This window comes from Ruditapes philippinarum, unplaced genomic scaffold (assembly GCF_026571515.1).
Source record: "Ruditapes philippinarum isolate M1 unplaced genomic scaffold, ASM2657151v2 ctg442_1_1_1_1, whole genome shotgun sequence".
Classification (NCBI taxonomy): Eukaryota; Metazoa; Mollusca; class Bivalvia; order Venerida; family Veneridae; genus Ruditapes; species Ruditapes philippinarum.
Window position 1 is genome coordinate 170,086 of NW_026851541.1, and position 24,270 is coordinate 194,355.

General features: G+C 34.4%; 1 protein-coding gene across 1 annotated transcript; it reads right to left on the bottom strand.

Annotated features, from left to right (window-relative positions):
* Positions 1 to 4,688: 4,688 nt before the first annotated feature.
* Positions 4,689 to 23,381, bottom strand: LOC132741438 (uncharacterized). The gene is made up of 11 exons (XM_060729636.1): positions 23,277 to 23,381; positions 22,157 to 22,233; positions 21,288 to 21,455; positions 20,340 to 20,363; positions 19,554 to 19,696; positions 18,663 to 18,814; positions 11,978 to 12,135; positions 9,418 to 9,511; positions 8,082 to 8,247; positions 5,234 to 5,468; positions 4,689 to 4,857 (listed from the first exon to the last, which is right to left on the bottom strand). The coding sequence occupies exons 2-11, from the start codon at positions 22,227 to 22,229 to the stop codon at positions 4,778 to 4,780; spliced, it is 1,293 nt and encodes a 430-aa protein (XP_060585619.1). The 5' UTR covers positions 22,230 to 22,233; positions 23,277 to 23,381; the 3' UTR covers positions 4,689 to 4,777.
* Positions 23,382 to 24,270: the final 889 nt, after the last annotated feature.

The window sequence follows — 24,270 nt, forward strand, 5'->3', positions numbered from 1 at the left end:
TTTATATACTACTCCATAAGCAGTGTGACTCAATCAATATTATATACTCAATAGCTTTTTGTTGATTTGCACATGTGTCAGCATTTGTACTTGTTGTACTTTACCTATCTGGCAGTAGTTTTGTTTGTTAATTTGTAATGTTTGAATTGCTCTTCAACATTTACAACTGTGTATTTGCACATGTGAGCATCAGCTGTTTATAAGAGAGACACTGAGCTGTTTGGTGTCCAATGACTGACTGAATTTTGAAATTGTAGTTTTGTGTTTTTTCCTGACATGCCACAATTATGTGCACTACAAAAATAGCCAGTTCTAAGCAACCTTTTAGAAAAGAATTTTACCACCTAAAGATTTTTACCACCTGTTTCTCAGTCTCTATCTCTAGAACAGCAGTGAAATGTACTTTCACTGTATTTTATAGGTTGTTTGAAATGTTCAATTCTATTTATAATATGAAAAAATATCAGTTTGACAGCAGCATGTACAAAAGATCTTAGAACCTCGTGAAGAAAAAAGCCCTTATATCACATATTAACAGCTATTTTTCTGAAATGTTCTGCTTTGGAAGTGAGTTAATTTATACAAGATTTCTTAATTTGTTTGTTAAATTCATTCTTACATATTTTGGTCAAATTCCTACTTTTTATCTAAGATCTTAGAGTAAAGGTTACCTTTTTCCAACTCCTAATTATCACAGGATAATAATATTAATTATTCAAATAAAGTTCAAACACTTATATAGATGGTTATACAAAACTTTTATTTCAAGTAAATCTTTAAGGAAAGAAGAAGATTTTAGAATTCCGGAAATGGGCACATATATGGTAGATATCTTAGTATAATCATAGGAAAACATGCACAGCAGATGTGATAATGAAAATTATCGAACCTTTATCAGCGTACAGTTATTTTATCGCACCAAAATCCAACGTACACTTCAATATTATGACAAGTAAGCGTCTATGTATATCGGAGCACAAAGGTACTTGCTATGCAACTCAATTATGATTACTCTTATAGAATAAAGAAGAAAAAGAAATTAACTATATTAATATTAGCTTGCATTAAGCGATTTGATGTTATTCACCGACCCAAAATTAGTTGCCGTCAGTTTACCTTCAACTTTTTTAATTATGAAATTCGGCCTCTGTAATTTTGATGAAATGTGTGTCGGTCCTATCTTCACATCCTTAAAACAAAATATGCAATTGTAATCCAAGATTTATGAAATACTTAATAAAAAATACTCACTGTGACGTGTGTTTACACGGGTAAATCCGCCATTAGGGCGTATCGCATGAAATCACCTCGCTTAAAGGAGTATCGCACCGCTATACGTTCGACCCCCTGTAGCTTATTGGTTTGACTTTGCTAGTGACAATTTAAGCGCTTTTGCATGGAAGGAGTAAGAAAACAGAATCTCTTCAACTTAATCTAAGTATGTTTCATTGCAAGTATTTTCTTACAAAGAACAGTGTTGAACAGTAAATATGTTATTTTCGTCATTCTATAGATTTTGCTATACAAAGCTGTTTTTATATTGCGAAAATTAATTAAAATCAAATTCTAATTGCTTGTCTTCAAAGTCGATATCTTTACGATTCTTAATTGCCAAGCAATGTTAATCATTAAACATGGTAACGTATTAATGGTTTATTGAATAGATATATTCAGCATACGATTAAGAGTATTTGCGTAACCATATTTTTTAAGGATTTCACGTTAATTTGTATTTTACAAGCGTGAATTTAACAAAACTATTAACGAGGCCCTTAAAAACCATGCGTTTGACAATATGTTTACAATAATATCAATGTTATTGTACTAGTTCTTGATATATCTTGAGTGTATATTTGTCTTGCTTATATTTTATTGCTTATTCTTTAAACTATTCAACAATTTCTCATCAAACAGAAATGTTCAGCAGTTATGAGCCTACCATTTACGAGACTCATAAAGAAGGCCGCCATCTGGTTTACAATTAACAAAACAAGAGCCCGGTTTGAGCCGGGTGATGCCACCCGAATAGGTTTTGGACACAGGAAAGTACACCTCTTGTAGTTTCAGAGTTCTGTCCCTGGAAAAAGTTCAAAGTGCAATAATTCCAAAATGAGGCAAGACAGAGTTACTGTTCTTTGCACTGCACTTCTTATCAATGTGATCTATCAACCTACAAAGTTTCTTGTTGATATCTCTAATGGTTTCCGAGTTATGTCCCGGACAACTTCAAAAAGTAAAAATAAACAAAGGGCAATAACTCCAGAATTAGGCACGACAGAGTTATGATTCTTGTGCACTGCACATCTACCCATTGAGATATATCTACCAAAGTTTCATGTTGATATCTCTTATAGTTTTACAGCTATGTCCTGGACACGATTTTTCTAAAAGGGGAGATAATTCAAAAATGAGGCTTAACAGAGTTATGGTTCTTTTGCACTGCAATTCTACTCAATGAGATCTATCTACTTACAATGTTTCATCTTGATATCTTTTATAGTTTTAGAGTTATGTTCCGGACAAAGTTCAAAGTGTTAAAATAAACAAAGGGCAATAACTCCAAAATTAGGACAAAAAGAGTTATTGTTCTTATGCACTGCACATCTACCCATCGAGATCTATTCACCTACAAAATTTCATGTTGATATCTCTTATAGAGTTATGTCCCGGACAAGACTTTTCTATAAGGGGAGATAATTCAAAAACCGGGCAAAATAGAGTTATGGTTCTTTGACACTGCACTCCCCCACAATGCCCTCCACCACTGTATGAAGTTTAAACAAATTATCTCCAAAGGTTTTCAAGTTATGCTCCGGACAGACAACGGACGGACAGACGGACGGACGTTCCAACATTTTGGGTTTAGGGGCTATTTTCTTTGTTATTTTCTTTGTTTTCTTAAGGGTTACTAGCCCATAAACCCTTTGATCACGGAATGAACCTATTGTTCTCTTTTGTTCTCTTTACTGTTATATAGCCCCTAAACCCAAAATGTTTGCTCGGACAGACGGACAAGGCGCCGACTATATGCTCCCCCGAAATTTTTCGGGGAGCATAAAAACTGGTTCCCGAGTTTTAAAGAATATTTTCGATGCGGATACCACGGCGAAATAGTCAATAAGTGTGGTACCCGTATTAGCCAAAAGTCTCTATTCATCGAATCGGGAACTAGTGTTTTTAATTGAAAATTGTACACTAGTCAACGCACTTCCGTTGCGTTAAAACATGGCGGCTGCGAAACCTTGTAGTATTTTATATACAAACTATAAAAAATTTTTTTGAAAGAAATTATAATCATAGAAGGTGCCTATGATTTCAGATACATAGTTTACATAGATTCATTTTAATAGAATGGGATATGATTATTCATGTATAATGAATATAAAGTATAAAATACATGTATTTTACTTTATCTAGATACCTTATATCAGTTTAAAAATATAATATACAATGTTTTTGGGATATTTCACTCATTTTTTTACTATTTTCAGTTCACTTGTGTAAATATTGTTAATATGGCACACTCTTGCTAAAAATATCTTCTCGATTTAATAAATAAATATAAGTTAATCTTAAATAATTATAAATATATTATTCAAAGTACATGTATTAACATTTCTGAATGTCAATCCATAGCATCTGGAGATTGGGTCACTTACGGGACAATTGAAAAATCATTTACGAGTTTTTAATAAATTGTCAATATATGAGATGACGTAAATTATTTCACATTTGACAGTTGAATAATAAATCAAGAATTTGTCAGTAACAGCACATTTTCTAACTTGGCCATTGTATAGATCTGTGGATTTTGTAACGGAAGCATGATCGGTATAAAATGCATTTCCACGTGTTGTTTTTTTTAAAAAGAAATAGTTTGTGTACTTTTAATAATTGATTTGCATTCACAGATGTTCGTATAGTTAGACGATAGGCAGTTTATTCTAAGAGATCAATTAAAATCGTCATACCAAATGCGCAAACTTTAAAACCATTGTCTCGAAAATGAAGATTTTTTTTCTGGTTCTATAAAACCTGTCATAGGTAAAAATCAAGGACATATGAACTGGTAATATTTTACATTTAACATGTCGAGAAACTATTAAATTTTATTTTGAAATGGAATAGAATTTAAATATACAAGACAGTTCATTTTTCAATTCTAGAAATCATGAAGAACTGAGAATGAGTGTTTAAAACTTATTTTAGAGTCGTTTTAATTTCTTTTATAAACTTCTTCAACACTTAAAGTTTAGGCCATAGGGTGGTTATGCCGCCTACTTCACGCCGCTAGGCCGCAAGATCACGCCGCTAGGTCGCCAACTTCACACATTTACCAAAATAGACTTGCATACATATTTAGTATCATTCGGGTAATTACTGAAATCAAAATTTATAGGTCACCTTTCGGTAGATAACCTTATGGTAACATGCCCGGGGTCCGTACTCTCAGTGCCTGATTATTCTCATTCCTTTGATGTATACTTTAATACGAATTGTGACCTTGACCTAGAGCTGAGAAACCTCAAACTGACACCCTGCCCCGCACATCGTCTCATTATGGTTATTATATCGCTCAAGTACTTTTCAGGTCATGATATACACAGCGAACATGAAATTGCTAGCCGGCGGACGGATGACCAAGTGCGTAACATTATTTCAGACCTATAACAAATCAAAATGCTTGCTTCTTTCGAATTTTTAATCAAGCAAGCAACAGCAGTAAAATGCATTGTATGTATTTGAAAATAATATTTCCAATTCTGCCTGAATATGTTTATATGTGGAATAGTCTGCCAACCATCATGATAATAATGACTGTCACTGCACATTGCTTAATCTGCTGCTGTGATGAACCTAAAACAGTGAAACAAAAAGTAGGGTAAGTTCTGATAGAAATATTAAAAGCTTCAATTGAGAGAAAAAGTAAAATGCATGTACAGCAAGGCTGATATGGTAGTTCAGTGGTATATGAAATCAAGAATATTATGATGTAAATAAAATACCTAAGGGAAGATTTTAATTCCATCCGCTTTGATTTTGACCAGCAGTTAAACAATGTTTATTATTTCAAAATATTATGCTTTTATTTTTACAACTTTTAACATCATAGGAGGTAATAAGTCACATAAGGGATTAGAAAGAACGAATACGTGAGAATAAGGACATTAATTGAAGTGCATATACTATTGAAGCAATTTTATTTCACTTGCTTATCACCATACACACTTACTTTCGAAGAGATAGAGGTATTCTAGTCCGACATTGGGTGGTCCTATTACCCTGAATGAAATTGTTGTTGTTTTTTTAATCGTATCTTTGACACCACGAGAGAACCGTTCATCGTGATTCGAGCTCTCCATATCACCGAAATACCGTTTATCGTGGCTGGGTGCGGAGATTATCTCCAGATAGTCACTGCGTGAAGACTTGTTATTCACACTCCTCCTTTCTCTTTCCGGACAGGTCTACAATTACAAATTTATGATAGTAAAAATCGTTCCTCCTTAAGAAGTATTATAATGGCAAAACTTTGAACTGCATGTTATGGTAAAGTCATTCTACCCATGTTGGACTGATATACGAAAACAAAAAACAAAACTTGTTTGATTAACACAAAAAGCACAAATGCCTCCGACTCAAATTATTGTCAGTAACTAATTTTCAACAGAAGTTACCCATTCACTCAGTTATGGATGGAAAAATTGCTAAAAAAAACTGAAAAATTGTAAACACAGTTATATAACTTGACAATTATGACAATCTTATTAAAATCAGTACTTTATTAACGGTACGCATTATGTACAAGAAATGACTTAAGTAGATGTGAACTTAAGTCAGATTGCAGTAATGACCTTTTGTTATATATATACATATGTAAATGCAAGACATTGACCTTGAATATTCCACCCAAACTTAAAGGAGCATGTTCCTTCCAAATATGAGATATTTGTAAAATAATATACAACGGCCGTATTAAAAAAGTGTAAAAAAATCTATTGTTATCAAAGGTGACCTTGGCCTATGTGACTCCCAACACTGGACCAGCCAAGTTATGTTCCTTCAAACTATGAAAAACATCAGTTAATATATAAAGTCTGTGTAAGCAAATGATTATAAATCTATTTTTGGCACCATTACCCACTGACTCCTTACTCAATCCAAAGGAAGGGAAGAAGAACATGCGAGTTATCTTCCCACTAAATATGAAAAACATCAGTCAATAAATAAAGGCAGTATAAGCAAAAGTGTAGAAATCTATTATTGGCGCCCTTAAACTTGTCCCACATACCCCTTACTCAATCTAAAGGAAGAAGCAAGTCATCTTCCGACTAAATATGAGAGACATCTGTCAAAAGATAAAGGCTGTATGAGCAAAAGTGTAAACATCTTTTTTAGCACTGGTGACCTTGACCAACTGACCCCTAACTCCATCCAAAGGTTTATTAGATTTATTTTCCTACCAAATATTAAAGACATCGGTCAAAAGATAAAGGTAACACCTGTCAAAGTGAAAAAAGCTATTAATCGCAATGGTGACCTTGACATTGACCAAAATGATCCCAAACAAAATTTGAAAGAAGAGGACCTTCCTAGGCATCTTTGTATGGAACATGAAAGACATCAATTTAAAAACAAAGTTTGTATGAGCAAAAATGATATTTTAGACCAGTTACCTTGACCTTAATCCTAATGACACCTAACTCCACAAAATATCAGAGGACATATCCACCTACCAAATATGGAAGAAATGATTAAATAAAGGAAGTAATTAGGAGAAATCTATCTAAGATAAATCCAACTTGCCAGAATAAATTAACCACGCCAGACCTATTTTCAAAGTGATAAATAGGGAAAATACTTGGAAAATCAATCGCACTGTTAGTTAACTTGGCAATTTTATGAACTTCGTATTGATATAAGTTGCAAGAACTTATTTCGCAACAAGTTGTTTTCTCAGATACTTTTTCAGTTACCATCCGGACAAAATGTGGGGCGAACGGACGGACGGAGGCTATTACTATATCCCCCACCACCTTAATCATGGAGGATAACAACCCAGCAAAACAATGCAAAAACAGTTTCCTTCATTCCTATCACATGATGATATGCTTCAAATAAAATAATAAGGCTGCTCTCATTTTGTTTCATTCTCCGGGGATCGCGATTCATTTATCACATACTGAATCGTGAACTGCAAATTTTATTAGTAAAGAGATAATTTGAATAACATGTCATTTTAACTTAGATCTTTTCACCCTAGCAAATCTTTGCTATCCATGCTGGGGTCGAGGGCATCCCATCCATAAATAAGTGGATTATGACATGATTAGTTTAATAATGTACAGTAACATTGTCCCGAAAATAATATGTACTCATACATACCATAGCAAATTGAAAATTGTAGCAATGAGTAAACAAGAGCACAGCATGCTCGTCTTTGAGTTTTGACAAAAATTCTAAGCTAAAAAGGGACATAACTTCAAGAATATCGCTTTCAGAATTATGCTCATTATCTTACAATTACCTATTAGTGTTTAATTTTTTGAGTAATGGGCTATATATAAAGTCGTTGCTCGATGATGACGACGACATAGCCATAATTATAGCTCAACTCCGAAACAGACGAGCTTAAAATTTGTTCATTGTATATATCAGTAAATGATGCCATTATTTCTCATCAATGTACATCTATATACAGAATTTGAAATTCCTGGGTCAATTCAGATTGTTTAAATGTTTCTTTTTGTAGATCCCGGTGATTATAATACTTTTAACCGTTTTTACTAAAATGGGCATGGCAGAGAGCTCATCAAGATACATTTCTACATGTATAGTTTTTAAAGTAAAATCTTCTATAAATTAAAGTTAATGACCGTCAACAAAAAACAACCAAAAATGTAAACCAACACCTTCGCCAACGAATGGGGTTTGACGGTAGCTTTATATTTTATTCGAAAGTGGGTCAAACACATTGTAAAACAATAACATAAGTTATCGCAACCCAACAGAAGTTTAAATGGAAATACTTTCAAATTCAATCTGCATTTTTTTGGGGGGTATATTAACAGAGTACCTACAAAGTCGCATGCTGTACTTCCTGCTGGACATCCTTTAACAGAACACACTATCTCGATCATATCACTGCCAGGAAACCGGAAAGCCATTATATCTGCAACCATCATATGTGTGATATTTTCCGTGGCAAACTGGAAGTCAGACACCAGTTCGGTATTCAAACTGCATCTATTAAATATATTTAATATTAAAACAAGAGCGTCGCAAAATCCGGGCAATATACGCCGTGAGGAATAGCAGATAAATATTCAATAAGGGAAAATGTCAAATTCATGAAATTCAAGTTGTATCTACCTTAAACATATAACAAATGACAAGATACTGTTACTAAGTTTTAAGAGTAGTTATACAAGTTGTCAGCTACCTAGTTCTACATTTGAGCCGTGTCACGACAAAACCAACATAGTGCGTTTGCGACCAGCATGGATCCAGACCAGCCTGCGCCTCCGCGCAGTCTGATCAGGATCCATGCTGTTCGCTATCAGTTTCTCTACTTGTAATAGGGTTTGTAAGCGAACAGCATGGATCCTGATCAGACTGCGCGGATGCGCAAGCTGGTCTGGATCCATGCTGGTCGCAAACCCATTATGTTGGGTTTGTCGTGACGCGGCTCATTTATTTTCCACATAAGTAAAGATAAGCCTTAATATATTTCTGAATCGAAATGTTTCCACATACCTGTGCATGCTCTTATTAACATTTCTGTCAACAAGTTTTAATTTCCTAACAATTACGAACTGACAATGAACTCCTAATTGCATACGTAAGTAAGGGTTACCGTTTCTGCAAAGCATTGTTCAAGATATATTTTAGTTGGGCTTTTACGTCAACTTTACAGTGGAGAAAGACCTCAGGTGCCCTTCCATTTTCCAAGCACGAACAGGCACCTGAGAGGAAACAGACGTTGCATAAGCTAATGGGATAGCTTCCTTACATGAAAGAATCCAAAACCCCTATCGGGACTCAAACCCACAGCGATGAGTCGCAAGTTTGATGTCAACGACCTTGACCACTCGGATACGGACGTCCTACCTAATGGTTCATAGGCATCGACATTATATTGCGTGAAGCGGCAAATACTTTAATTTTTCACATCAACACATTAATTGGATGGTCATGATAATTTATGTTTAATTAGAATTTTATTTGTTTTATTGTAAAAATGATTTAATTAATGCACGTTTAATAAGAACAAGTATTTTATATTATATGATTTATTTTTTAGTATTTCTTCAGCATTCTCATTCTGATCTCCTCGGCTATTACGCTTCAAACAGACTCGTATCCGGAGTATACGGAAAGAGCCGATGCTTCAAATTTTATCTTTAAAAAACTTACCCCATTTGAATTATGTCCATTGAAAACTGAGATCCTAACTCAGTTATGACTCCGGAGTAAGCTGTACAGTTTAAAGGCTGTATAATATATTGTTCTGAAAATGTAAAATATTGTTATCTTAGTAAGAAAAAAGTGTACATTCATAATAAAATTCAATTGTAAATTGTTTCTTTTTAAGTATTTTTGAAGAGGACTACATTTGCTACATTTAACAAAAGAAGAATCTCTATTATAAATATAAAAAAATGATGTTGTCACTAGGATTTTTAGAAATTTTTAGAAACAGTTACCTCGAATTTGACCCTAGCAATACCAAGTGAAGAAATTATAATATCTCATTCATGAATCAAGTTATCGTTCTGGACTGTTCTTTTATTTTTATTAACAGTGACCTTGACTTTGCCCCAAGGGGGTCCAAAAGCATTTCAAAACGAGGTCTTCATATAAATTCGCTTTATACTAAGTTTGATAAGTTATCGTGCGGAAATCATTTTTCTATTATTAGTTACATTGATCTTGACCCTACAGGGTCCAAATGCGACCCCAAGCTAGGTCACTTTATAAGTTTGCTTTATACTAGGTTTGACTATAATGTTTCATTCTTAACCGGAAACCATTTTCCTTTTTTAGTAACAGTGACCTTGACTTTGATCAAAGGGGGTCCAAAAGCAATCTCGAGCGATGTCTCCACATACGTTTGCCAAACATGAAGCGTGGTTATATCATTCCATTCCAAACTCAAGTTATAGTCCGGGAACCATGAAGTGGACCGTCAGAAAGATAGACGTATGGATGGACGTACCGACCGACCGACAAGCTCATTCCTATAGTTCCTTCTAAACTTTGTTTGTGGGGTACAAAACTGTCCATTGTCTAACAAATGAACAGAACCATGATTACCACTATTCTAAGTTTCATGTTGATACCATTCATAGTTTCAAAATCATTCTACTTAATAGGCACTTTTGACAAACATAAGAAGTTTAAAAGTGGCATTACCCCTAAAATATTGCTTTCAGAATTGTGAACCTGTCTTACAAGACTAATCATGATTTTAAAGTTATCTAAGTTTAGAGTTGATACCTTTTAAATTGTCTGATAAATAGACTATATTAAAGTTATCACACAACGACGACGACGACCCAGCGATAAAAATAGTCGAAACAGACGAGTTAATAAGCGAAGTTGGAAAATAAATGGACATTAGATAAACAAAAACTAGAGCTTTCACTACAGGTGATTAATATCCCACCAGGAACATTGACTTTTTGAAAAATAAGTGGTCTGAAGAAAAATTTGAACCCTATAATTTATGAAGTTTCAATTATGTACAAAGAAAAATTCCAATCAATTGCAATCCCAACCATATAAGGTTGCTAAATGCTAAATTTGATTATAATATATCATTCCTAACCTAAGGTATTGTTTGAAAACCATTTTTCTATTTTAAGCAACAGTGACCATTGACCCAAGGGGGGTCCAAATGCAATCGCAACCGGGGTTTCCTCATAAGGTTGCTAAATACAAGGTTTGCTTACAATAAGTAATTTTAAACTAAATGTCATCGTCATCGAAAATCATTTTTTATTTTTAGTAACAGTGACTTTGACCCCAAGGGGGGGGGGGGTCAAAAGCAATACCAGCCGGGGTCTTCATATAAGCTTGCTGCATAAAAGTTTGATTACATTATCTCATTCCAGTCTCTAGTTATTGTCCAGAGACCATTTCTCTATTTTCAATCACAGTGACATTGACCTTGATCCCAGGTGGTCCAAAAGCAATACTCCGGGGTCTTTATATAAGCTTGCTATATACTAAGTTTTATTACACTATCTCATTCCAAACTCTAGTTATTGTCCGGGTTTTAGTAATGGTTGCATTGACTTTACCCAAGGGGTGAAAAAGTAATATCATACGGGGTCTTCATATAAGCTTGCTATATATCAAGTTTGATTATAATATCGCATTCCTAACTCTAGTTATTGTCCAGAAACCATTTTTATATTGTGGTAACGGTGACTTTGACCTTGACCCAAGGTGGTCCAAAAGCTATATCAACTTGAGTTTTCATATAAGCTTATATATATACCAAGTTTGATTATAATATCTCATTCCAAACATGGAAACCATTTTTCTTTTTAGTAACAGTAACCTTGGCAGTTAACCAGGGGGCTCCAAAAGCAATACCAACCGGGGTTTCCATATATGGTTGGTGTGTACCAAGTTTGATTACAATATCTCCTTCGAAACTATAGTTATCGTCCGGAAACAACGAAGGAGACCGACGGACCGACCGACAGTCTGACCTTAACTTTGTTTGTGTGGATATAATAAAAATCATAGTCAGACGCTAAGGAGAAAAAATATTTTAACAGCAAAAAAGATCAGAGCGTTTTATTTTTGTCTTTGGGCAACCTTTTATATGCTCCAGCTTGATTTATCAAATAAGACGCCTTGGTGCCAGTTTATAGGAAATAGATAGTGAGATATTCATTTTCTACTTTAAGATTCCTCACTGGACGAAATTTAAGTGAAAAACAAACATATTGTATATACTCACCAGGTACATACAATTTCCACCTTAACACATCATTGATTTCTAGGGTTGGCTCCTCCGATGGTAATGTAGTGACATTTTCAAATTCTGAATCAACAACGCCAATGTCGGAATTTATATAAACTTTAGGCGTTCTCTCAGGCTCACGTGATGTACTCATTCTAAAAATATTATTAATTGATATAATTCATAAATTATTAATTGATGTAATTCTAAAATTATTTATGTATGTAATACATTTATTTCATTATATATTTATAAATGAAATATTTAAGTAAGACTGTCTTAGTGACCCCCTGTATATTGCGACGTCCTATCTTAAGTGACCATTGTTAGGTGCGCCCAACAGTATTTACTATATAAATGGTCTGTATGTAGCGACTCCCTGTCTAGTCCGTATAACGACCATGATTTAGCGTCTCCTGTTACGCTATATAAGCCACGCAAAGCGACTTTTGCAAGGGGAGTAACTCGAATGAGGTTACCAAAAAAATGTTTTTAAGAAATTAAGATTAAAGCATATCTGAGGCATAGTTGGTCTTTAAGGAAATAAGAAAGTGAAATCAAGAGATGATGGAAGCAAGGCAAAAATAAAGTTAAGAACATAAGAAGGTGAGACCAATATGTGTACATGTTAACTAAAGGTTTCAAACAAATTAAACACCATTTTCTCCCAACAATTTTTAATAAAATTAATGTACATCAATACAGAATCCTAAACCTTTATTCATTTTTATTATACTGTATGTGTTTTATTGTAGATAGTGTAACTTATTAGTAAAATTGAATTTAAACAGTTTTTATTTTACAAACAAATTTATCAATAAACAAGAATCTGTGTTTGATAAACACAAATGCCCCCGCGCTCACTGTAGTCAATAATTTAACTTTAGAGAGTGAAGTAGCTAATTTGTATGGAAGAAAACCAATCATGTGTAGAATTCTGTAATTGGCACCCTTGACCTTGACCAACTGACCCCTACCTCTATCAAAAGGAAGAATATCATGCAAGTTATTTTCCTACCTAATATGAAATAAATCTGTCAATAAATAAAGGCTGTATGGGCAAAAGTGTAAAAAAATCTATTTTTAGCACTGGTGACCTTGACCCAACTGACCCGTAACTCCATCCAAAGGAAGAATATCATGCAACTTATTTTCCTACCAAATATGAAATAAATCTGTCAATATATAAAGGCTGTATGGGCAAAAGTGTAAAAATCTATTTTAGCACTGTTGACCTTGACCCAACTGACCCCTAACTCCATCCAAAGGAAGAATACCATGTAAGTTATCTTCTTACCAATTATAATACAAATCTGTCAATAAATAAAGGCTGTATGAGCAAAAGTGTAAAAATCTATTTTTAGCACTGGTGACCTTGACCAAACTGACCCCTACCTCCATCCAAATGAGAATACCTTAATTTTATGTTCCTACAAAATATACAAGACATCTGTCGATAGAATAAGGTTAATACACCTGTAAAAGTGTAAAAAAATCTATTTTTGACATTGGTGACCTTGACCAAAATGACCCCTTACTAAAGGAAAAGGAAGAGGACCTCCCTTGGTATGACTATTATAAACATGAAAGACATTAACTTAAAAATAAAGGCTGTATGAGCAGAAATGTTTAGATGTATTTTTTTACAAAAGTGACATTGACATTGACCTAGAGACGCCTAACGCCACAAAAAAATTAGAGGACCGTTAAAGGTATCCACCTACCAAATATGAAATATATCATTAAATATATTAAGTAATTAGGTGAATTTTTTGATAAATCCAACTTGGCGGAATATGTTAACCATACAAGGCCCTATTTTCAAAGTGATAAAAATGGAAATTACCGGGAAAATGGATGGCACATTTATATAACTTGGCAAAATCATGTACATTGTATTGATAAGTAAGTGTGAAAATTATTAAGCCATTAGTTCAGATAGACATAAGATATTTCCAACTTGCCGGTTTAGGTTAACCATTTTTCATTTTCTAAGTGCTGAAAAGGGCCATATCTTAGTGCAAATGGAAGCCATAATTATGTTACTTTCCCAGATCATATACTTTGTATGGATTAGTAAGTGTGTAAATTATGAAGCCATTGGTACAGGTAGAACTTAAGAAAAATCCAACTTGCCGTTCTAGGTTAACCTCGTACGGACAGACGGACGGATGGACGAACGGACGGACGGACGGTTCAATTACTATGTGCCCGGGGGCATAAAAATACATTTTTAATCAATATGTAATGTTTAATATATGTTTAATATAAATAAATAATATTACTAAACTCTAAGTATGGTACTATCTTGCTTTTCAACAAAATATTGGCAAAATGTGTTAATATATCCGAATTCTGTAGAGACTGTTCACAATGACTCCCTATCTATAATGACCTTTTAACTTTTCTCCAATCGAAGGTCACTGTAAACAGTTTTTACTGCATTGATTAGATAAAATGCCTTTATTCGTTTTTATATATATATATCAATATGTCGGTAAAGTCATTTATAGTGTGAATATCATAATAAATACAACACGCAATTATCATAGTATTGCAAGCAATCCATAAGTCCCCTACCGGTTAGAACCCCAGCAACATTCTGATTTCAATTTTACCAGTGAATGAATGACATGAATGAACTTAAATCTTTTGAGTTCTAAGTTTGTCTATTTCACAGTAATGTGTTAAGTTTCCCTACCTAGTAAGGCAATTATGTTTATACAACCTTGTCATATTATTACAATGTGGGATTTTAAAGTAAATCCTATAAGGAATGAAGAAGTTGGAGTAAAAAATACCAATTTCTCGAAAAAAATCTAAGTTCAAGGGGGACATAATTCTGGAAATAGTCTTGCTAGAGTATTTAACCTTCTCAAAAATGTTGAGTGATAATAAGAAACATATATATGAAGTTTGAAGTAGATACATTAGGAAATAAAGAAGTTATTTAAAAAAGACAACATTTTTTTTCATAAAAATTCTAAGTTCAAGGGAGGTAATACTGATAATTTTTGTGCTAGAGTTGTAAACCTTGTCACATATGATGTGGTTGATGACCAGAAACTTATATTTAAAGTTTGAAGTAAACACCTTAAGAAATAAGGAACTTATAGTGAAAAAGCTGAAACTAGAAATGTGTCCATAGGATACGGGTGCCCCCACCGCGCCACTGTTTTGTCAATCTTTTTACTAAGTCAAGGGAAATAACTCTACAAATACTGGATAAATCCACAAGGGAAACCCCAGGTGCAAATCTAAATATGCTGAGCAACCTGCCCATAAGGTTTAATGACTATGTCAAATCCTTTTTGAGTAACTTGCGACACAAGTTGAAAATTGCAAAATTTACTAAGTGAAAGGCAATTACTCTAAAAATACTGAATAAATCCAGACGAAAATACCTGGTGCACAACTGCACATGCTGATCAATATTATTGTAAAGTTACATGACTCTAGGTCAAATACTTTTTGAGTTACGTGCGTCACAAGTTGAAAATTGCAAAATTTTACTAAGTCAAGGGCAATAACTCTGAAAATACAAAAAATATCCACACGAAAATACCCAGGTGCACAACTACACATGCTGATCAACATTCCTGTAAAGTTTCATGACTCTAGGTCAAATACTTTTTGAGTTACATGCGACACAAGTTGAAAATTGCAAAATTTTACTGAGTCAAGGGCAACTACTCTGAAAATACTAAAAATATCCAGACGAAAATACCCAGGTGCACAACAACACATGCTGATCAACATTCCTGTAAAGTTTCATGACTCTAGGTCAAATACTTTTTGAGTTACATGCGACACAAGTTGAAAATTGCAAAATTTTACTGAGTCAAGGGCAACTACTCTGAAAATACTAAAAATATCCAGACGAAAATACCCAGGTGCACAACAACACATGCTGATCAACATTCCTGTAAAGTTTCATGACTCTAGGTCAAATACTTTTTGAGTTACGTGCGACACAAGTTGAAAATTGCAAAATTTTACTGAGTCAAGGGCAATAACTCTGAAAATACTAAAAATATCCAGACGAAAATACCCAGGTGCACAACAACACATGCTGATCAACATTCCTGTAAAGTTTTATGACTCTAGGTCAAATACTTTTTGAGTTACATGCGACACAAGTTGAAAATTGCAAAATTTTACTAAGTCAAGGGCAATAACTCTGAAAATACTAAAAATATCCAGACGAAAATACCCAGGTGCACAACAACACATGCTGTTCAACATTCCTGTAAAGTTTCATGACTCTGGGTCAAATACTTTTTGAGTTACGTGCGACACAAGTTGAAAATTGCAAAATTTTACTAAGTCAAGGGCAATAACTCTGAAAATACTAAAATATCCAGACGAAAATACCCAGGTGCACAACAACACATGCTGATCAACATTCCTGTAAAGTTTCATGACTCTAGGTCAAATAATTTTTGAGTTACATGCGACACAAGTTGAAAATTGCAAAATTTTACTGAGTCAAGGGCAACTACTCTGAAAATACTAAAAATATCCAGACGAAAATACCCAGGTGCACAACAACACATGCTGATCAACATTCCTGTAAAGTTTCATGACTCTGGGTCAAATACTTTTTGAGTTACGTGCGACACAAGTTGAAAATTGCAAAATTTTACTAAGTCAAGGGCAATAACTCTGAAAATACTAAAAAATATCCAGACGAAAATACCCCGGTGCACAACAACACATGCTGATCAACATTCCTGTAAAGTTTCATGACTCTGGGTCAAATACTTTTTGAGTTACATGCGACACAAGTTGAAAATTGCAAAATTTTACTAAGTCAAGGGCAATAACTCTGAAAATACTAAAATATCCAGACGAAAATACCCAGGTGCACAACTACACATGCTGATCAACATTCCTGTAAAGTTTCATGACTCTAGGTCAAATACTTTTTGGGTTACGTGCGACACAAGTTGAAAATTGCAAAATTTTACTAAGTCAAGGGCAATAACTCTGAAAATACTAAAAATATCCAGACGAAAATACCCAGGTGCACAACAACACATGCTGATCAACATTCCTGTAAAGTTTCATGACTCTAGGTCAAATACTTTTTGAGTTACGTGCGACACAAGTTGAAAATTGCAAAATTTTACTAAGTCAAGGGCAATAACTCTGAAAATACTAAAATATCCAGACGAAAATACCCAGGTGCACAACTACACATGCTGATCAACATTCCTGTAAAGTTTCATGACTCTAGGTCAAATACTTTTTGAGTTACGTGCGTCACAAGTTGAAAATTGCAAAATTTTACTGAGTCAAGGGCAATAACTCTGAAAATACAAAAACTATCCACACGAAAATACCCAGGTGCACAACTACACATGCTGATCAACATTCCTGTAAAGTTTCATGACTCTAGGTCAAATACTTTTTGAGTTACGTGCGACACAAAAGTGAACGGACGGACGGACGGAAGGACGGACGGACGGACGGACAAGGGTAAATCTAAATGCCCGCCACTAATGTTGGGGCACAAAAATTAAATCAGAAATCTTGAAATCCAGGCTATGTGTTGCCATAGCAACCAGAATTTTCAACATAGGAAGAAAAGAAAAAGATGTGCATAATCTGCAGACTGCCATCTACCCATATTTTATGTTTCATAAAAATATTTTCAGTACTTTTTGAGTTATCACTGGATCCAGTTTATGTGTTAAATTTGCCATATTTTCAGACTATTTGTTGCCATAGCAACCAGAATTTTTAACATAGGAAGAAAAGAAAAAGACGTGCATAATCTCCATACTGCCATCTATCCATATATCAAGTTTCATAAAAATATTTTCAGTACTTTTTGCGTTATCGCGGGATCCAGTTTTGTGGACGGACGGACTGACGGACTGACAGACAGACGGACAGACAGACAGACGGACAGACGGACGGAGGGTAAACCTAAAGTCCCCTCCGGTTAAACCGGTAGGGGACTAATAACATCATACACGTACGAATGACAGGTGTTGACATTTCAACTTTTTCAATTCTCGGGTTCATCTTCATGAATTCACAATTTCAACTTCACAGATTCATTATTTCAGGTTCACGAATTAAACTTCACAAAAAATTCACGTTTTGAACTTCACGATTTCAGCTTCGTTAATGCAGGATTTTAACTTCGTGACAATGAAATCTTGAATTCGTGCACTAAGCTGAAGTCGTGAATTCGTAAAGTTGAAATCGTGAAGTTCAAAACAAGAATTCATGAAGCTGTATTCATGAATTTGAAATCGTGAAGTTTAAAACATGAGTTCATAAAGTTGAATTCCTGACGTTGAAATCGTTAATTCATGAAGTTGAAATCGTGACTTCATGATGTTGAAATCTTGAATTAATCAAGTTAAAATCGTAAATTCACGAAGCTGAAATCGTGAAGTTTTCAACAAATAAATACTGCCCTTGAACAAGAAGGTCAAGTTGATTGCAACACATTCTCTCTCTTGAAACGAGAATGTCCATATCTTACTATATTCACTTAAAACAAAAGAGTATCTTGTAACCATTGGCAAGCGGATCATGTTATCGGGCTTAATTCATCTTTGAAAACCTTCTGTTTTAATAATGTTATTCTCTGATAAGGTATTTATCGACGAAGTTAAGGACATTTCAATTACGGGGATACTGTAAAAATACATAAATAACTTACACATTTCTAATCCACGTGCTGTCAGTGACAACGACAAGAATGCCGTCTATAGGGATGGTCATGCAAGTGATATTGTAATATTTCACATTGTTTTGTATTACATTAGGTATACCGGTATCGTACGGACTGAACACCAGCAATATTACATTGTCCTGTTACATGAAAAACAAGAAAACATTACATTCAATGTACGTATGTTTACTTTACTATTCTCTTTACACAATGATGACGTAATAAGAATTAAGTTGAAAAATAAACAATTAAAAGAGCTCCACTCAGGTCTGAGCAATTTGAAATTCTTACATAGATCAAATGAGGCTCTTAGAATAGAAGAATATGCAAAAGATAATTAAAAAATATACTCAGATATCAATTGAAAATTGTATTTTGTGCGTTGCAACGTTTTTCAATCAATCTCGCGTCATTATTCACAATTATTTTGCAATTTTACATACAACTTATTAGACCTTCTTTAAATGGATCATTAATCTCGAAAAATTATATCCTGTCCGTCAAATCAAAAAAACCTCTGTGGAGTCCTTTTAACATGACCCATCAATTAACAAACAACAGGCAATCTGCAACGTTTAAGCAGGAGCCTATTACACAATTGTCATTATCAGAAACACATAATAGTGCACTATTACCAGTTAGGATGATATGAAATTATTTAAAATGATGCACAAAGTGTAAGTGCTGTCTCTTCACAAGTAAGACATAATTATACAGTTTTAATTTAAAATCTAATCCAAATAAACTGCTATAATAAAGTTAACAAACCATTGTTTGTCAATTATGGTCACGTCATACCGGTATCCAATGTTTCAGTTAACAATAATTAATATACTAGTTAAGGTCAAGGACGAAGTATAGTTTAAACAGTGAACTTACAAGAGCACAACCGTCAATAGTGATCGCCGTCTTGTCGGAATTGAAAGCAGAGTTGCAGGTTCCGTTCACATTCGTGGCTTGAGCCCATATCAAACTTGAAGGGTCTGGGTTCACAGCTGTTATAGAACCGTTCACATAACATTCTGTTTCAGAGAAAAAAAGTGCTTCTATAAAGGTGTATATAATTTGATTTAATATTATTGAAAATTAAAAAAAGTAAATAACAACATTAAACCACAATACATTCATATCATTGACTGATCATTATGAATCTATTTATGAAACGGGCAAAAACAAAAGAAAAACATTTACTAGCGTAACCCCAATACAAATCAGCGGAAAAACAGAATTAAAATAGGTGTTCGATATGTTGGTGGATTCCTTTCACTTTCATGTTGTTAAATTTAATTGTTTTTGTCATGTCACATGTCGTTCTGTGGCTCTCGAGAACACGACAACACGACAGTTTACTAAATAAAGCTTGTTGGTGATAGAAAATGACAGTAAAGAAGACAGACACCGTACTTCGTAGCGGAATTTCAGACAAGAACCACAGGTCATCTGTGTGTTCATAATGTTACTCGATATAATAATACATGTAGCAATGAAAACTTAAACGTTTATATTCTAACTACGATTTGATTAGATTTAAGATAACCCTCACAAATCAATGCTGAAATAAGTGTGTTTAAAATACTATTTACATAAAATATCAATACAACGTTACTTAGAAGAAACAAGTTACAAACAAACTAGGTTAAAGTATAAAGTAAACATTTTTCTTACCGAAACTGAAGTAGGAGTCAATATCTGAAAACGAAAGTTATTGTTAGATAAAGAATTAAAAGTTTTCTAAGAAGTCATTGCTAGGACTAAAACTAAATGATATTTCTACATAAAAGTCGAGTTCGATCAAATTATAACTGTTTTATTGCATGATAAACAGGAATAAGAATTTTATTAGTGATAAAATTTCAATTTATATTGTGCTACCCTTAATAAACAAGATATGTTTGTAAAACATGTATGCCCCCTATGGGCAGCCAATTAGTCATGTGATCAGGTTATTATGCAGGACTTCTGACACAGTGAACAAAAAATTAATAAGGGTTATCTACTGGTCATGACTAGTCACAAGGTAATAATTATTGTGACCCAATAGGTTGTGTGCAGTTTGAAGTTCCTAGTCCTAAGCATTCTTAAGTTATTGATCGGAAACCGTTTTTACCTATAAGGTCAATGTGACCTTGACTTTTGACCCCAAAATCAATAGGGTTCATCTACTGGCCATGACCAATCACCATACCAAATTTGAAGTTCCTAGGCCTAAGCGTTCTTTATTCTTGATCGGAAACCGTTTTTACCTACAAGGTCAATGTGACCTTGACCTTTGACCCCCTGACCCCAAAATCAATAGGGGTCATGACCAATCACCATACCAAGTTTGAAGTTCCAAGGCCTAAGCGTTCTTTAGTTATCACTCGAAACCATTTGGTCGACGGACTGACAGACAGACAAATGCAAAGCAATATACCCCCTCTTCTTTGAAGTGGGGGCATAATTAAATTCCCCACACACGGAACCTCGGTTACTTTTTATGGTACATGTAAATGACCGATTTTTGTTTCTCCTTATTGTAAACGTGACGGAATTCTTAAATCAAATATGATAAGGCAATTTTCGTGAAAATGTTCGTAAAATAATTATACATGTACAAATAAACTAAGAACTAACCCGTGCAGGTTGGTAAAGTTCCATTCCACGTGCTGTCAGCCTGACAAGTTCGATTTGCTGTTCCGTCCATACGGTAGCCATAACGGCACGTGTATGTGGCTACGTCATTCAAGTTATGACCAGTGTAGCTCACCTTACCATTTGTAATAGCATCGGGAACAGGACAAGCTAAAAATGGCAGAGTTCATGATCCATAATTACAAATATAGAATTCTTTAATCTTCAACATACTCAACTAAAAAATGAAATATTGAATTACAAATGTTCATCAATAAATAAGCAATACTAAAAATGTCCCATATGAAACGTTTCTTTTATAATTTAAAATGTATTTTTAAATGAAATGCAAGTCCCATGAGAGAGATATGAGAAGGGAAGTAATCTATGCTTACAGCATGTGTTCAAGCACATAAAATAAGCACATTTCACTATGCTTGACAACGTTGAGGTTGAAAGTATAAATATCATTAACAATATCATTGAAAAAATATATGAGCCGTGTCACGACAAAACCAACATAGTGCGTTTGCGACCAGCATGGATCCAGACCAGCTTGCGCATCTGTCCATGCTGTTCGCTTACCAAATGTACTAAAGTAGAGAAACTGATAGCGAACAGTATGGATCCTGATCAGACTGCGCGGATGCGCAGGCTGGTCTGGATCCATGCTGGTCGCAAACCCATTATGTTGGTTTTGTCGTGACGCGGCTCATATAGTTATTATAATAATATCTAAAATGGTGACTGCCACTGAATCTATTTCTATAAATGTTTCAAATAAGGAGATCTTAAAAAAAATTGAAAGTAAAACTAGTAAATACTTTGCAGATTGAAAAGAATACAATGTAGTAAAATAACTAACAACTTACAGGCAACCGACCCTGTCTGCACACCGATTAGACAATGGGAGAACAATAGTATAATAAACACCAACATCTTCATTCTACTGAAAGTACAAAGTTCTAATTAAATAAAAATACAGCGATATTTGAAGTATACTTGGTTTAAACATATCAATTTAAGCTTGATTGCGAAACAAGTTCTTGCAATTTATATAAATCACTTTCTAGTCCGCTTCCCGGAACTAACCAGCACTGGTGGCATATGAAGAAATATGGTCGTGGCACGATTAGGGCTAGAACCAATGGTCCACGGGTTGAGAGGCAGACACCTCAACCACTAGGCCATCGCTTCCCTTCAAGTATACTTCAAATCAGGTCCAGCAATGATAATGGCTCGCACATAACACCAGTCAGGAGCTTTACGACTCAGTTTGACCAGCTCAAGTACATATACGCAGCAATTAATGAAATCGATGGTCTAGTGGCTATAGCTTATGACGTCTTACTCTCAACCCATGTAAAGGTGGGTTCGAAACCTAGTGATGCCACCATGCTTCCTTTATGGTACTAGTGTAGTTTATTTTGAACAACCAAACTGTCCTCTGCTTAATACACCAGCCATTTGTAATCTCTCCCCCCCCCCCCCCCCCATCTCCAAATTGGATGTAATAAAATGCTTTTACTTTTCAGTTTGTCACCGCATTACAAAGTCATTATCAGATTATAGTGATATAAGGAAGTTTTTCCACCTAAACAGCTAAATGTCCCATGCAAGTAAACAGGTAAAGGTTGCTTGTGCAAAAGTCCCAGCTACTCTCGAGGAACAGGATGGTGCACACATGCCTGATGTATTGCGTGTTTTGTCCATTATATTATACCAAGATGCCAGACTTTAATTTTATTTACTGCACTATTCCTACATAATACTATAACACGTAACAACACTGAACAATGCCATATGCTGTACTCTATCCAACAGACATGTCACGTGTGTAATTACAACTGCATTTTTCAGCTAATTATCTGCTACTTTAGAACAAACTCATTGCAAAGGTTTTGAAAAAAATAGTAAAAATAGAAATTATCTAAATGGATTGTTTAATAATTGTATACAACTTTACGTAAAGAATTCAGATATTTTACCTACCTTAATGAACTGGAAGTCCAACTAAATAAAACATTTTCAATATCACAGTCACGAGAAATTCGTGCAAATTTGACTGGTATAAAAACAGGGTTTTGTAAAACAAACATGAAAACGGAACGGGTTACAGTTACACGGCGGGTTATGTTACATAATTGTGATAAATTTTAATTTCCTAGAATTTCCGCAGATTTTCTCAGAACGCAGCCCCGAAAACCACAGCCACAAACGAGTCTGCAATATTCATATAATATTGTTGTTTTAATTGTTTCCGATACATCACCCCTTTTCCAGAATTTTAGTGGCGGAATGATCATTTTCTTTGCAATATCAACAGCATTTTGAATACAAAATCTGTGTCATATGTAAAGTATTCAAAGATTATTATTTCATATACATTTCGTATACATTCACATATGAGCCGCGTCATGACAAACCCAACATAATGGGTTTGCGACCAGCATGGATCCAGACCAGCCTGCGCATCCGCGCAGTCTGATCAGGAGCCATGCTGTTCGCTATCAGTTTCTCTACTTGTTATAGGGTTTTTTTAGCGAACAGCATGGATCCTGATCAGACTGCGCGGATGCGCAGGCTGGTCTGGATCCATGCTGGTCGCAAACCCATTATGTTGGTTTTGTCATGACGCGGCTCATATCAATTCTACATGTATTTCTAACTGATAACTTAAGTGTAAATGAGATCCTCTTCTAATTTAAACATAATGCTACTGAATGTTCACAAGGTAATTGACATTATATAATTATATAATTGATAAATAATCATGCTGTTATTGTCATATAGTAGACTTAACGTCAAACTCGAATCAGCTATCGTGTAAGTGTTTTAGCAATATAATCATCATATAGTATAGAACCCATATGATTTAATAGTACTTAAGTCTTATTTAGAGCTCACGCAAGTGACTAAGCATATTACTTAAGATATTACTATAATAATTGGGCCTAATATTTATTGCCTATAGAACTGCTCTTTG